General features: G+C 37.6%; 1 protein-coding gene across 2 annotated transcripts in view; it reads right to left on the bottom strand.

The window, feature by feature from the left end:
- Arfgef1 (ADP ribosylation factor guanine nucleotide exchange factor 1) overlaps positions 1 to 15,790 on the bottom strand; it is a 102,548-nt gene that overhangs the window by 62,008 nt on the left and 24,750 nt on the right. Inside the window, exons 7-10 of one of the 2 annotated variants that reach the window (XM_005066752.4) lie at positions 12,890 to 12,991; positions 6,186 to 6,361; positions 5,111 to 5,244; positions 515 to 749 (exon numbers count right to left, since the gene is read on the bottom strand). In XM_005066752.4, coding sequence (XP_005066809.1) covers positions 515 to 749; positions 5,111 to 5,244; positions 6,186 to 6,361; positions 12,890 to 12,991 — 647 coding nt within the window. The remainder of the gene's footprint in view (positions 1 to 514; positions 750 to 5,110; positions 5,245 to 6,185; positions 6,362 to 12,889; positions 12,992 to 15,790) is intronic. The other variant, XM_013110958.3, reaches the window with a different exon arrangement.

Below are 15,790 nucleotides of genomic sequence, written 5' to 3'. Positions count from 1 at the left end.
TGTGCATATCTATAACTCCAGCATTTGGGCGTGAAGACAGGTGGATCCTAGAAGCAGGTTGACCAGTTGGCCTAGCTAAGAATGTAAGATTTCTTGTTCAGAGATAGGGTGTCTCAAGGAAATACGCTGAATGTCATAGATAAAGACACTTGACGTTCTGCTTATGGCCTTCACATGGGTATGAACACCAACACTTGCATACTTTCAAAACACAAATGCATACACACACCACATGAGAGAGAGAGAGCGCATGCCAAATTATTACGTAGCATATATAAAGTAGTAAACCTATTGTTTTTTCAACTAGTACAAATTTTCTGAACACATTTTGTACTCTTAATGCTTAACCAATACTTAGTACTTCAGAGACACGTTAGCTAAATGAACAAATAAAATGAAGCACACAATGACACACATATTATTGCACAGTTTGGGACACTTTCATGTGTTGCCAATGTAACATGAAACAAAATAGCAATAACCTTAAATTTTAATGTCTAAATGTAGAACATACCTCAATTTGCATCTTTAGATGTGTCTTGAAGTTTGACAACAAAGTAAGAAATATGGAAAGAGAAAGCTCAAAAACCTCTGGAACAGATGAGACTCCATTTTTTGAGAGTGCAACACACAGATACTGCTTAATAGCATTAATAAACATCTCATTTGTTCTGAAAACAGGTCCTGCATTCTGCAGAATGGACAGAAGTAACTGCAATGAAAGAATCTTGGACCGTAACTCATGAGACCTGAGAGGTGAAACACAAAGCACAGTGTATGAAGAAGGTCATCATTTGGTAAGAGCAGACTGACCCAAAGACACGCTGCACACCACAAATCCGTAAGCTTAGTCACTAGCACCAAGTGCTTCTCTGCTGCCACAGAATTTCATGTTTTATCATTAACTTTCATTTTTTGAGATTATAATCATAATATTTCTCATTACTCTTTCCTCACTCCAAACCTTCCCATATGTCCCTCCTTGCCCTCTTTAAGAACCATAGCCTCTTTTTCCTTTGTAATTAATTATTGACAATATACATGCACATATATGCACATATCCATGGGTAAAAATTACAAATGTTTTAAACATAAGCCTACTCTTCCCCTAGAAAAGATAATAACTTTCAGATTTATGCCTCATTCTTTTTTTCAAAACTATACTATTTTTTTCTAAAGCATGTACTAAGATCACAACTATAATTCTTATAGATGATCATGAATGTAGTGAAAATATTTGCTATGTTTAGTATGAAGTGACTCTAATGTAATGTTTTTCTAGTTATGTTAGTCAGAATTCCTAAACACCAATAAAAATGTTTTTGTTGCACTATTTCAACCATACCTTCCAAGTATTTGTAATTTTTGTTACTGTTCTAAAATAAAAAGACCATTAGAACTTTTAAAATCATTTCTTAATATGTAAACACTTGTTCTAAACATGTCTGTAATGAAAACTTGAAAAAAATTGGCTGAATTTTTATTATTTTTTCTAATCAAAGTTATGTGTCATGCTTCTGTTTATTACACTTTAATTATTTTCACATATATACTTTTTTTCTCCCACTGAAAACTACCCCTCAGGTCCAAAAGACCAATGATATTCACTGGAGGCAGTATTTCAAAGGCAGAGCATTAAATGTTATAGAAATTATTTTAAAAACCTATTCCTAATACTGTATTCAGTTACATTCACACATTATATGAAACCTTTGCTCAATTTCTTCCTTAAAATGTTTATAGATGTATCAGTAACTCACAGATCAACACAAGGAATACTTAATTTTATATCAATAGCTCATCACAAAACTACTATCTTCTTTGAAATAAAGCTGGAGCCAATAGTATCAGAGCTTTATATTTTTGTTTCTAAGACAACTATTACTCTATTCTAGTAACTATTACTAATAAAAAAGTATTAGTACCCCCAAATGCTTGTTTTAAATTGCAAACAATGAGAGGAAAGACTGAAAGTAACTACTGGAGAGTCCTCATGTAGGGTATTCTGAGACCTACATACAACTACTTCCAAGTCATCTCAGGTTGTCATTTTGCTCAGTGCCTATATTAACTCCATCCTGCTGGGTGCCATTTTCTAATAAGTTTTGTTATACATATGCTTTAATTTCTACTCTTATCATCAAAAAATGCCTTTTAGACATTTAGGTACCTATTATGTACGGACAAAGAAGGACCAAATGATTGTCTTATTTGATAAATGATGAACATTTTCTAAGACATGTTTCTCACTATATAGTCCAGGTTGGCCTTGAACATATGGCATCCTCTTGCCTCAGCTGCCACAGATGGAATGACAAGAGTCTACCATTACACCAGGCTAAATTATACCAAACCAGAAACTTCATGTCTGCAATTTTTTATGAGGTAGTTTCAAATTATAATTGAAGCTGGATAATGCTCCACAGGTCATTGCATAGCAGAGCCAAGAAAATAAATAGAAAGACAAAATTATGTAACCTCAGAAATTTTAGCATTTGACTTGTGAAAACTAAGCATCTAGAGGTAAATCACAGCGAAAATAATCTTCAGCAATAAACCTATTTCCTTTCTGTGAGTATTTGCACATGTGGAGACCAAAGGACCACTTGGAATGAATGCCATTCTCTGGCAAGATCTACACATCTCTTAAAAATTTGAAACACTGTCTCTCACTAGCCTGGAACTTGCCAAGTAGTCCAAGCTGATTAGCCAGTGAGCCCCAGGGATGTGTCTAGTCCTGCAACCCCACCAATGAGTACACGACATTGCCACTATATGGCTGACTTTTTGGTTTTTTAAGACAGGGTTTCTCTGTGTATCTCTGGCTGTCCTGGAACTTGCTCTGTAGACCAGGCTGAATTCAAATTCACAGAGGTCCATCTGCATCTGACTCCCAAGTGATTGGATGATAGATGTGTACCACCACCGATCAACATCCTGGACTTTTTAGAAAAGGATCAAACTCAGGTCCTCAAGCTGGCAAGGTAAGCATTTTACCAACTGAGCTTTCTCCCAGGACCTAATACTTCAAAAAATATATTTTTTAAGGATTTATTTAGTGTGTGTGTGTGTGTGTGTGTGTGTATGTGTGTGTGTGTGTGTGTGTGTGTGTGTGTGTGTAGTTTTATGTGCATGACATGCATGCAGGTGTCCTCAAGAAGAGAGCATCATATCCCCTCAACTCACAGTTGGCTGTGAGTTGCCTGATGTGGGTGCTGGGAATCCAACTCCAAATTGTCAAGTTTTCTTCTTAAAGTAGTTCCTCATGAATTCAGAAGGAAACGCCAAAGTTGTCAAATTTTAATGAGAAAGCTGACTTTCCATAATAAAGAAATGTTTTTAAAAAATTCTTTAGTATAAATTAATAACTTTAGTTCTACTTCTGTAAAATTCCCATTTTCAAAATATTTAAGAATCAAGAACTTGTTTTTCTGATTCTTGAGATTTGGGACTAAAAATACTTTAAAATTTTATTTCGGAACCTAAAAGAAGCTTCTCCTTAAAAGAAAACAATGTGACAAAATAAAACTATAGAACAGAATGTGTTTTGCAGAACCTCACAAAGTTTTAAAGGCTTTTTCTACGTATCTGAGTGTGTATATATATGAGCAGTGTGTGTGCCCACACATTCATGTATGTATGTGGACAAACTATGTCTGTGAAGAAAGGCCAGAGGGCAGCTCAGATGCTGGTGCTCTTCTTCCACCTTGTCTGTGGCAGGGACTCTTTACTGCAGGCTAGCCGACCTGAAAACTTCTGAGTATTTACATGGGTTCTAGGATCCGAACAGAGTCGTGCAGCAAGGGTTTTACTCAGCAATTTCCCTAGCTCTCAAGTTTTTAGCAACTCTCTAGATCTAGCTGTATTAGAAACTCAAAACACTCCAAAGATTTTTTTAATTGAAGCATCTTTTTCTTCAAGTTATTCCTTCTCCAAATATCCTTTTTCCTAGAAAGTCTTCTAAAACTGTCAAGTGCAATATATTCAGTTACAATTATAATTAAAAAAAATAGCCATCCTGTTAACTCCAAGCAGAAGTACGTTTCACTGAAATCATATAAATACAGTGAACATTATGACCCACAAAATACGTCATTTTTCTAGGTAGTGATGCTTGCTTTCAATTGCTGTGATAAAATACTAATCAAAAGCAACTTGGAGTTGGGCAGTGGTGGCGCATGCCTTTAATCCTAGCACTCAGGAGGCAGAGGCAAGCGGATCTCTGTGAGTTCGAGACTAGCCTGGTCTACAAGAGCTAGTTCCTGGACAACCTCCACAGAGAAACCCTGTCTCGAACCCCCCCCCCTGAAAAAAAACAAAAACAAAAAAGCAACTTGGGGAGGAAAGAGTTTATTTGGCTTACATTTCCATGTCTCAGTCCATCATCAAGGGAATCAATCCAGAGCACAAACTCAGGGAGCAACCTAGATGCAGGGCTGATGCAGAGGCCATGGAGGAGTGTTGTTACTGGTCTCTTCCTCATGGCTTGCTCAGCCTACTTTATTACAGAACCCAGGACCCAGAGTTGGAACCACTCACAGCAGTCTGGGCCTTCCCATATCTACCATCAATTAAGAAAATGTCCCAGAGTCTTGCCCACAGGCCAGCCTAAAGGAGGCAATTCCTCAACTGAGACTCCCTCTTCCTAGATGGCTCCAGCTTGAGTCATACAAACAAACAAACAAACAAGCAAACCCAACAAAAAACATACTATATTTGATGGGGATAGCTAACTTTCTCAAAGTATTTAGCACAAGTGAAGACAGAAATCATCTTAAGGTAATTCATCAGACCTTAATAGTTCTAAAGTTCTTCAGAATGTGGAAATAAGAAATCTTTGGCTTATTCACTCAGTAACATATATTGACACCTACTGTGTACCATGTATTCACTATTCTTTATTGCTGCCCATCTTTTCTCAAATAATGTAAGATATATATTTTAACAGTTTCAGAACCTATTATTTTTGATATGTATTTTTTACAGTAAAATATCCGCTCCAGAAAAATTTTAAGATTCCACAGGACATTAAGAACAAATTAAAACCCAAGCACTATATTAACAGTGCATTTTAAGCTTAACAACTTAAGCACAATGGTGAATGACTTACTTTGGATCTGGTGGTCCATCTGACAGTGGTTTCATTGACAGCTTGCACAATGACCTGAATACTAGAAAGGCATCCTTTTGTAAAATGTGGGAAAACTTAGCACCAGGTGAAGGTCCTGAAGAATTTCCAGATTCCTAAACAAGTTAATATACCATGAAATTAAGACGTAGCTCAGTGTAAGTCATTTTAACCTTCTAGCACATTAATCAGTTGACTCTGCTGTGGGACTCTCCCCACCTGGTACAAGAAGAACCTGAAATGGAATCTGTCATACTGATCTGTAATACGCTATTCTCATACTCAACACTAAATTAATACTTTCAAAAATATTTTCTTTAAAATATCTCTTCTTTGGCTGGGTGGCAGTGGTACACGCTTTTAATCCCAGCACTTGGGAGGCAGAAGCAGGCGGATCTCTGTGAGTTTGAGGTCAATCTGGTCTACAGAGAAAGTTCCAAGACAGCCAGGGCTGCACAGGCAAGCACTGTATCAAAGAGCAAACAGATAAAAACCCAAAATTCCTTCTTTGACATCAAGCATACTCCTAAAATGTAACTGGCTCTTACTTTTTAATTGACTCTAGGAGACATAAGACAGTGGAGTAATCTTCAAAATCATTTACCGGTGAAGGTCACCCCAACCAAGAAAACCTCTAGAATCCCTTGTTTTCACACACAAAGACCAGAAACACATAAAACAGAGAAGTATGAGGATGACCTGTCACTCCCACCCATGCTGACCTCTTTGTCAGATTAAAAAAAAAAGGCCCTACATTCCTAAGTTTTTCCTTGTCCAATGATCCTCTAATTTCCCCATGAATATGTGAAAAGAATGTCCCTCTTAAATGTAACTTCAGTAGGGGTGAGGGGTTGTGAACATAGTTGGAATGTAGCTATCAATACATCTTAAAAGAACAAACTGCTCTAAGTTAGAGCAATGAGAAAGAAAGAAATCCACTCAAAGCCCAGCCTTTTATTTTCACAAGCAGAAATCCACCAAAAGCATCACTGGGAAGATTTGCTCAAGATACCAGCAGACCATCCATTTTTTTTCTCTCCACCTCCCCCATATATACCTGAGTATCATTGGAAGAGACAGACAATCTGTCATCAGGTAACGATGGTGTATATGCAACAGAAATTGGTGTTCCGGGGATTCCATTTGCTTGAATGTTTTCACTGTCACTACCATCCTCTATAGTTCCAATGTTGCCATCTGTACGTGCACTTAGAGCAGTCCCTTCTCCCATATCTAAATGATAAGAAAAGACACTCAAGCATAGCTGCCTAAACCAGAGTGTACTTAAAAACAAAAAGTATCTAAAATGAAACAGTGGCCAGAAAAGCAAAGTGAAATACATATTGACACTGTTATTAAAGGTAGCACATTTACTAAGGTGCAGACACTACTTGGCATGCTTCACAACATGGTCTATAAGTTGCACTGGCATAAACATACTTAATGACAGAAGCGTACTGTAGATGTACATAAGCAGAGGCCTACTTTTAAATTTACACTAACTCACTAGACTGGGCTCTAATGAGTGCTACACAGTGAGAAGTTTTGCTGAACTTCAGTTATCTATTTCTTCTCAAACAAATACTCAATTCTTTTTAGTAACAGCCAAAGGACTATAACTAAAGAGATCAAATACATGTCAGTATAGTATATGAAGAGTGTACTAAAATTAGGTCTTGGACTTAAAAAAAGGAAGAAAAGAATATCAGATGCAAATTTTGGGATAAGTGTATAATTCTTAACTCTATTATTCTAAAAAAGGTGGCAATTTTCCTAGGTGTAAAAATAAAATTGAGGTTAAATAGACTAATGTCCTTTATTTGAGAAAATAAACATGGGCATTCTCTAGTGGTGAAATGTCATAATGTACACATTTTCCAATTTTGTAATGGTTCAACAAAGACCTGTGTATGTATGAAGAAGGTGTAGAAACATAAAGCAAAGGCAGCAGCACAAGTATTAGTTAGTGAACCAGATAAAGCATAACCCTGTTCTCTGAAATTGTCTCTAGGTTTCAGATTTTTCTAAGTAAAACTTTACAGAACAATGAAAGAACTTTTACTTCCTAGTCTACACCTCTGTTAGGTACTGATAATGTTTTCTGGTAAAACATCAGACAGTACACATCTTAGGGTTTGTAAGTCAATCTCTTGTAACTACGAGAGGCAATACAAAAGCAACATGGCTGTGTTACAGTAATACTTTATTTATAAAAACAGGTAGGGCTGGAGATGTATACTGGCCTACAACACTCCAGGACCTAATTCTATCCCCAGCACTCTCCAAACACTAATATTGGCACATAGCTTATAATTTGCCAACCCCTACCTATAATGCACTATTTTAAAAGAATATATGGGCACAGAATACTTTTCTTTTTTCTATAAGGTTTTAAACTTTTAACACTACAGTGTCTTTTTGTTTTTTTTTTTAAGTCCCTACATTTTCCTACTGGATAACCTTCAACTACCAGTTTAAATAGACTAACATGTGGTGTGACTCAGATCTACCAAAGTTATGTGTTCAGGGCTTAGCCTCTGGCTTGTGATGCTCCTTTACTTTGTGGTATGTCTTGCCATGCCCATGTCTTGTTCTCTGTCCCTTACAAGGTGAGCTCTTCTGTCCCACCACCATGTTCTGTCTCACCATGGCCCAGAAAGAAGCAACAGAGAAAAGTAAACATATCTGGAAACCCCAAACAGTGAGCCAAAATAATTCTTTCTTCCTGTTAAATTACTTCTTTCAGATATTTGTTATTGTGACAAACAGTCTAAGACAAAAAATGAAGTGACAGCTGTTGTTTTGCATTCAGAGCTACAGGTGCAATTATTTAGGAGTGTTCTGCTTTCACAAACTGTTTTCTATCTAAGGTCTGGAGCAATGGTTCTCAACCTTCCTAATGCTGTAACCCTTTAATACAGTACCTCATGTTGTGACCCCCCAACCATAAAATTATTCTGTTCCTACTTCATAACTGTAATTTTGCTACTGCTACGAATAATAATATCTGTGTTTGCTAAGTCTTAGGTGGCCCCTATAAAAGGGTCATTTGTCCCTCAACAGGGTCAGTACCCACAGGTTGAGAACTACTGGTCTAGAGTGTTGCAAGCAGGCTATACACCCTAATTCTGGTTGGGGGTGGAATTAAAAAACCAGAATTCTGATAAAAAAAAAAAAGAGTAACAAGTGAAGACTGAATTTGTATAGCATGAAGAAAATATCAAGAATTGGCCTAGAAGCCAGTCATGCTGCATTGTAGAAAAAAACAAAACAAAACAAAAACAACCACCAAAAAACCAAAGATACAAAAACACTTGCCTACATTTTGTCTGTGTCCTGCAACTTTGTAGGATGTAAAATTTACAGGACGGTGGAACAAACTCAAGTTGCAGCATAGGAATAACTGGCTGCCTTTGGTCAGGCTGCAGTGAGAACCGAGAGAAAAAGACATACGGGTTTGAAAACTTGCAGTTTGGCCAGAAAAATGAGTATGGGCAAAGCCACGTAGGGCAGTGGCTAGAACTGGATGCCTAATGTGTGGCCACAAGATTTACTGTCTGTCCTGATGGGCTGCAGCTTTTCTTGGTCTCCATCTTCCCTTTGGGATGGGGAAGTTATATAGCTTGCTGTTCCAATTTTAAGGGACTCATGGTTAAGGATTTGCTTTGGTGAAGACACAAACAAAACTGTTACTATGTTGGGGACTCACAGAATTAGACTAAATGTATTCTACATCATAAATACCCATGGACCTTTGGGGGCATGAGCAGAATGTTATATCTGAATATGAGACGTCCCTCACAGGCTCATGTGTTGAGGCAAGGTCCTGAACTTGTGGTACTATTTTTGGAGGTGCATTTGTCACTGAGGACTGGTTGGAGGAAGCAGTTACTGGGAGATGCATCCTTCATTCCTCCTGTTTGTTTCCTATATGCCAGGAGTGTCTGCCTCACTGCAGTCCAGGAGCAATAGAACTGAGGGACCCTGAACTCAAATCTATCAAAGTGTGAACCAAAAGGAACCTTTTCTCCCTTTAAGTTACTTTCCCAAATACCTACCAAAGTTTACTAACACAATGCACCAGTAGCACAAGCTTTCTGTTTATGACAAAGTACTAATTTCTACTGTGTCTACACTTGACTATACAGATAACCTGAAGGTCAAATTCAGTATGTCAAATGAAAGCATTAGTGCTTCTCCCCAAGTAATTTCTCTATTACCACTTAATTCTGCCAAGAGAATACCACTCAACATCTACGTATCAAGCTTTAAATCTGGGAGGCTACTGATGAGAAAGAGCAATAGGTCTATGACTAAGCTTAGAAACGCATACTTTAAACTGTTCTTTTTTGGTATATTACATTTTAGGAGTGTTTCCATCCAGAGCTGATCAAAGTGGGGTTTACAGTTTACACTATGGTGAACCAAGTTTTCTTTAGGGAGCCTGGAATTTTAGTGCATGCTAGATAAAAAGTATGATGTTAAAACCTGGTCTTGGCTGGGCGGTGGTGACACATGCTTTTAATCCCAGCACTGGGGAAGCAGAGGCAGGAGGATCTCTGTGAGCTCAAGTCCAGTGTGATCTACAGAGTGAGTTCTAGGACAGCCTCCAAAGTCACAGAGAAACCCTGTCTCAAAAAACCAAAACCAAACAAACAAAAAAACCCTGGTCCTGAAAACTCAAATACATGTTAAATACTTTGTTAACGTTCCACAATTTGATACTGGAAGAACTAAGAATATCCTGATGGCTTCATTGAATGAGGACTCCTGAAAATAGACACCTGGTTTCCTCTAGATTTAACTTCCATCATATAGCTCATCTACAATTTCTTTTCTTTTTTTTTTTTTTTTTTGAGACAGTGTTTTTCTGTAGACCAGGCTGGCCTCGAACTCACAGAGATCCACCTGCCTCTGCCTCCCCAGTGTTGGGATTAAAGGCGTGCACCACCATGGCTTGGCATTATCTTGTCCTTTAATGGCATTATCTGTACCTTTAGGGTGTAATAAAACTTATCAATGACAACTCTTATATTGAGTCTTTCTGAATCTTCTAAGTGAATCCGGTATACTGAAGTAACCCTAGAACCTGTGACATATATGATTTTGTTTTAACTACTTAATTGATTACAAAGTCTGTTACCTTACTTACCATTCCTGCTTTCTCTCATTTCCACTCTTACTATAATTAGACCAGACTCCTGTGATACTAGTTTGTTACAGCCTTCCTTTTTTCAGATGTGGTTTCTTGTCTTTCTTTAAAAAAAAATAATTGATTTTATATGCATTGGTATGAAGGTATCAGATCCCCTGGAACTGGAGTTACAAGACAGTTGTGAGCTGCCATGTAGGTGCTGGGAATTGAACCCAGGTCTTCTGAAACAGCAGCCAGTGCTTTTAACCACTGAGCTATCTCTCCAGCCCCCAGACTTGGTTTCTTAAAGTAGAGATCTTATCAAAATTCTCAGTTCTAAAAACTCCAATTTGGACTCATTTTGTCCTAGAATGAAATCCAAAATCCTAACCCTGGAATTTAAAATCCTGTTAAACTGTGATTTTTTTTCCTATTTTATGACATTACATCTATTACACCATTATCACCACTCTTTAATCATCTCTTCCAGTGCATTAAGTGCCATTCTTCCATACCTGCATGATACATGTCATCCCTGTGTTACCTAATATATGAAGTCCTACTAGCTCATTTTAAGTAGAGGTTATTAATTTTTCACTGAATTTTAACTGTTCATTGATAATGGAATGAAATCCTTTCTTATCTATAGACATTTCACAATCTATGGAGTCAATGTCTGTAGTCCCTTACAGACATACAACTGTGCACCCAGTGTAAGAACATGCTAGACAAAATGATGAATGCAAAAGACAGAAGGAGATCACATGAAGGCTGCTCCCTGGAGCTTTAATATATTCTGAGAGTGCATAATGGGAAGTCAGTATAAATCAGGGTAAATGCAAATCTATCCTATGCATCTAATACTATTTCCCAGATTCTATAACAGGTCCTATGCTTACTCTGGGCATGTCATCATGAATTGAAGTTTCAATGGATTTACCTCATATCTGACCTGTATTATAATAATACTAGTTACGAAAGATAAGAGTGAAACACCTAACAAACTTGACATATAGGGTATTTTATAGTGTAATTTCTTGGTAAAACACTGATCCTATGTCAACTCTAGCTATTTATGAAGAAAACAAAAGCAAAACTGCGACTTTTCACTCAAATGTGGCAGTGAATACCTATCACCTCAACATTCAGGAGACTGGACGCACAGCTATAATGCCAACATTTCAAAGGCTGAAGCAGGAAGATCATGAATTTAAAGCTAGCCTGGCTTTAAAAAAAAAAAAAAACACCATCTCAGCACAAAAACAAAAGGTACAAATCAATGAAAATCAAAACAAGTATTTTAATAAAGCTTGGCATTTTTTGGCGTAATGGGAAAATACACCCTTGTTCCTTTGCTACCTAGAACAACAAAACCCAGAAATGGAACCAATCAACTTTCAGTGTGGTAGGGTTTTTTTTTTATGACTGATTCCAACTGAAGCTAGAGATAAAGTCCTCTTCTATGTCAAAAATGTTTAAATGTAGTAGTTTATTTTTATCTGTGGAACCATCTTTCACCTAATTACCTAATTACAAATGAAATCTAAAAATATTAACTGGAAAACTGCAGAAATATGCAATCCATAAATTTTACACTGTGTGTTAATTAGCAATATGAAATTGTTTGCAAACCCACATGGGATAAAATGTCTTTGTTCGGTATCCACAGTGTATATGCCATTTAGCCATTCACTGCTGCCCCAGTTATCAGATCCACTGCTCTGAAATAAGCCTTCTTTTAGTCAGCATTGACCCCAAGGAGTAAGTGAAGTCCAAATGTGCTAAGGAAAAGCTAAGAAGTAGCAGAGTACTTTAAGTAAAAATGTAAAATGTCTAGACTAGAAAACATCTTATGCTGAGATTATTATAGCAACATGAATATTCTTAAACTGTGGAGAAAGATGTTTTTGCCAGTTTGCTGATACACTTACAACACTGATGTTCTGACCACAGAGCATGGGCAGGGCAAAACACCTGTGCAGATGTGCACAGAAAAGAAGGGTAGGCCGGGCGTTGGTGACGCATGCCTTTAATCCCAGCACTCGGGAGGCAGAGGCAGGCGGATCTCTGTGAGTTTGAGACCAGCCTGGACTACCAAGCGAGTTCCAGGACAGCCTCCAAAGCCACAGAGAAACCCTGTCTCGAAAAACTAAAAAAAAAAAAGAAAAAAAGAAAAAAAAAAGAAAAGAAGGGTAGATACAGGGTTTGATGCTATCTGGTGACTGGAGGCATCCACTATCGACATTAGAGGGCATTCTGTATGGATGGGGGAGGGGACATACAGCATTTGGCAGACATACACATACATACAAAAACTAATTTTAAAATTGGTAATTTCACCGGGTGTTGGTGATGGTGCACGCCTTTAATCCCAGCACTCGGGAGGTAGAGGCAGGCAGATCTCTGCAGATCTCTGTGAGTTGGAGGCCAGCCTGGTCTACATAGCAAGTTCCAGGACAGCCTCCAAAACAATACAGAGAAACCTTGTCTCGAAAAACCAAAAAAAAAAAAAAAAAAACCAAAAAACAAAATTGGTAATTTCACCCATTTGGTTTCTCATGAAAGGTTTTCCATGGTCAGATGAAACCCTTTAAAAAATAATAAACTATTTCAAGTGAATACACTACCTCCAACAATGATGTTCACCATTTCTTCTACAATGCTCTGGACAATATCATGTGGCTTTTCCTCACAGTCTCCATCATACAATATATCGTTTTTAGATAAGGCTTTGAAAGAGAAAAATTCAAGACAACATTATTTTAACTTTCTAAGAAACCTTTACCAAATATGTATAATGAAAAACATTTTTTGGAAAAAATTCAAATGAATGTAAAAATTTGGAACAATGTCATGTTAGGTTTTCAGAATTCATAATCAAGGCAATACTCAAGCATTTTTCAAATTCAAATCCATTTTTCCAAGGTTCTATTTGATAAACTACTAATCTACTATTCAACTTAATGAGAGTTCGTACATTATTCCTATAAAGAACCAAACTTTTAACAGTATGCTGAATGGAGCACTTTTAATGTCTTGTGCACCTTAATGTGTACTTGGTACAAATATGTCTGTACTAAGCCTTATCCAACATCAAAGTAAGGAGCTTACTTTGATATAAATATTAACATTGCATTTTACTACAGAAAAATACCTAAAGAGACAGAGATTGAGCCATTTGGAACATCACTATGTTCTGCTCATGGTTTCTTCCCAAAAGAATCTACATTTCCAACATAAAAGAATATGTGATTAAAAATTTTATTTTTCAATTTAATAAAAATGATAACAGGTTGCAGAACTTCTGAGCAGCTAAAGAAAACTTGATGGAATCTGAAACTTGTGTAGATGACTACAGACAAAAACAGGATCACACCTGGGGCTTTGAAATGCTGAAAGTATCTCAAGGTGGTTCAATTAGCACTGAAGGATGCTCCAGGCACCTAGCAAACACCTTCCTACAACAAATGGCAGGGTACTTATCTGTTGGCTACAGTAATGCTCCACTGGTTCCCATGCAGACTATTTATTACACAAAGGATTATGACTTAACAATACTGTTTTCTCAAAACCTATCTGCCATATTCTACAAAACAAGTGTCACAATGAGAAACCTATTAAATAAGTACAATCAGTATGTTTGTATCATAAACCAGAAAAAAAATAGCCTTTAGATTCCTCTTCTGTGGTAGGTATTTTTTCTACCGTTTCTAAGCTTTCATTTCTGTGCTGTAGTTGGCTAAAGTAGCTTGCATGCCTTTAATCCCAGCATTTGGGAGGCAGAGGTAGGTGGATCTCTGTGAGCCAACCTGGTCTACAGACAGAATTCCAGGACACCCAGGGCTACACAGAGAAACCCTGTCTTGAAAATAAAACAAGCAAAGAAAGAAAATTATAATTTCAATGTGAGTAGATATACAAAGCCACTATCTAAAAGTATCTACAAAAGAGTAAATTAAAATTTTCATGTAAACAGACAGAAATATATTAAGAGATTAATATTTATAATACAAGAACTGCCTAGAGAAGTTAGCTATTAATAAAGTTGTACTCTAGAATATGTACTCTACACTGAAGGTTTATTTATTAACAGTTGCTAGAACAATGCCTTCATGATTAAAACAATACTACCTTACTGATAATTCTGCATTCTGTAAGACATCTGCTGTGGTGCCTTACACACAGCACGTGTTCCTTTGTCATAGCCTATGTTATTCCTATAGTAAATTTTTTCTAACTATTTTGCCACTACAACTCAACTAAAGCATCGTTGCCATCTCTATGAAGGTATTTCCTAATTCTCCTCAGCCTAACCACCTAGGCCTGCCTCTTTTAGGAAACCTATTATACACTACCTGCTCATGCTCATCTTCCAGCTAGGTGGCTGAAAGCAGCAAGCACACTGGCAAGCAATAGTTATAACTATCATCTTAACCCCAAATTCTAGCACTCAGAACATAAAGCACAGAATATTCATCTTTGCTGATTGGATAGTGAATAAACAAATAAAAGCCCACCTGTGTCAGACATCAGCCCTTTGAATCAACTCCTTCAAACATGCAGTGAAAAGTAGGAGCAATTTTGGCAAAAGCAGTTTAGACAAAGCATGTAGTTTCACTGGTTGGTAGCATACCTAATGTGAATGGTTGGTGTGCCTAAGGTAGCCTTTCCAAATACTGTTTCAAAAGGAAGACTGGGTTGATAGCTCTGTCAGTAAAGCACTTGTCATGGAAGCATGAGGACCTGAGTTTCATATTCAGAATGCATAAAAAAGGTGGGTATCAGCACCCCAGAGGCAGAGGCAAAGGCAGAGAGGCAGGAAGATCTCCATGTGTTCAAAGCCAGAACATTCCAGGTCAGTCCGGGCTACACAGTAAGATTGCCTCAAAATAAACCACTAGCCAGGTGTCAAAGGTAAATGCTACTCCTGCCTTAACTAGAGAAGACCCTCTTTGCAGGAACACATGACTATACTAGGTGCTGAGAATAAATGGAGGTTAAGTGCTGAATCATAAACAAGACATTTATATCACCTCCTGTAAGGATCAAAACTTCTGTAAGAGCTAGAACATAGAAAGAAGAGCTATAGAATGAATCTTTCTTCTAGCCATGATATAGCTATTCCAATCATGGACTCAAAGCAACTGTACTTCCCTACACACAACCAGCCAACGGGATGGGGAAAGGACTAACTTGGGAGTCACTGCCATCAGCTGAGTACTCTCCAGTGAGCCTGCTGGACTCCAGTGGAGGGTCGGTCACACACTCAGTCACCCAGATAGCCCTGGTTAAACACACTGGGTCACAAATAAAACAAAAACATGGGTATGGAAAAGGGACGTCTATAGGGAAGAGCAGTTGGAGTAATCTGAATTACTTGTATACATGTAAACTGAGTATGGTGGTTTATACTTATAATGCCAGTTCTGGGGAAGCAAAGACAGGCAGATCCCTGGGGTGGCTGGTCAGTCAGCCTGGCCTAGCTGGTGAGTCCCCAAGCCAGTCAGAGTCCCTATTTGAAAAATAGC

Source organism: Mesocricetus auratus, unplaced genomic scaffold (assembly GCF_017639785.1).
Source record: "Mesocricetus auratus isolate SY011 unplaced genomic scaffold, BCM_Maur_2.0 Super-Scaffold_6730, whole genome shotgun sequence".
In the NCBI taxonomy this organism is placed as follows: Eukaryota; Metazoa; Chordata; class Mammalia; order Rodentia; family Cricetidae; genus Mesocricetus; species Mesocricetus auratus.
Note: the sequence above shows the minus strand (reverse complement) of the source record. Positions and strands in the feature narration are given on the sequence as shown.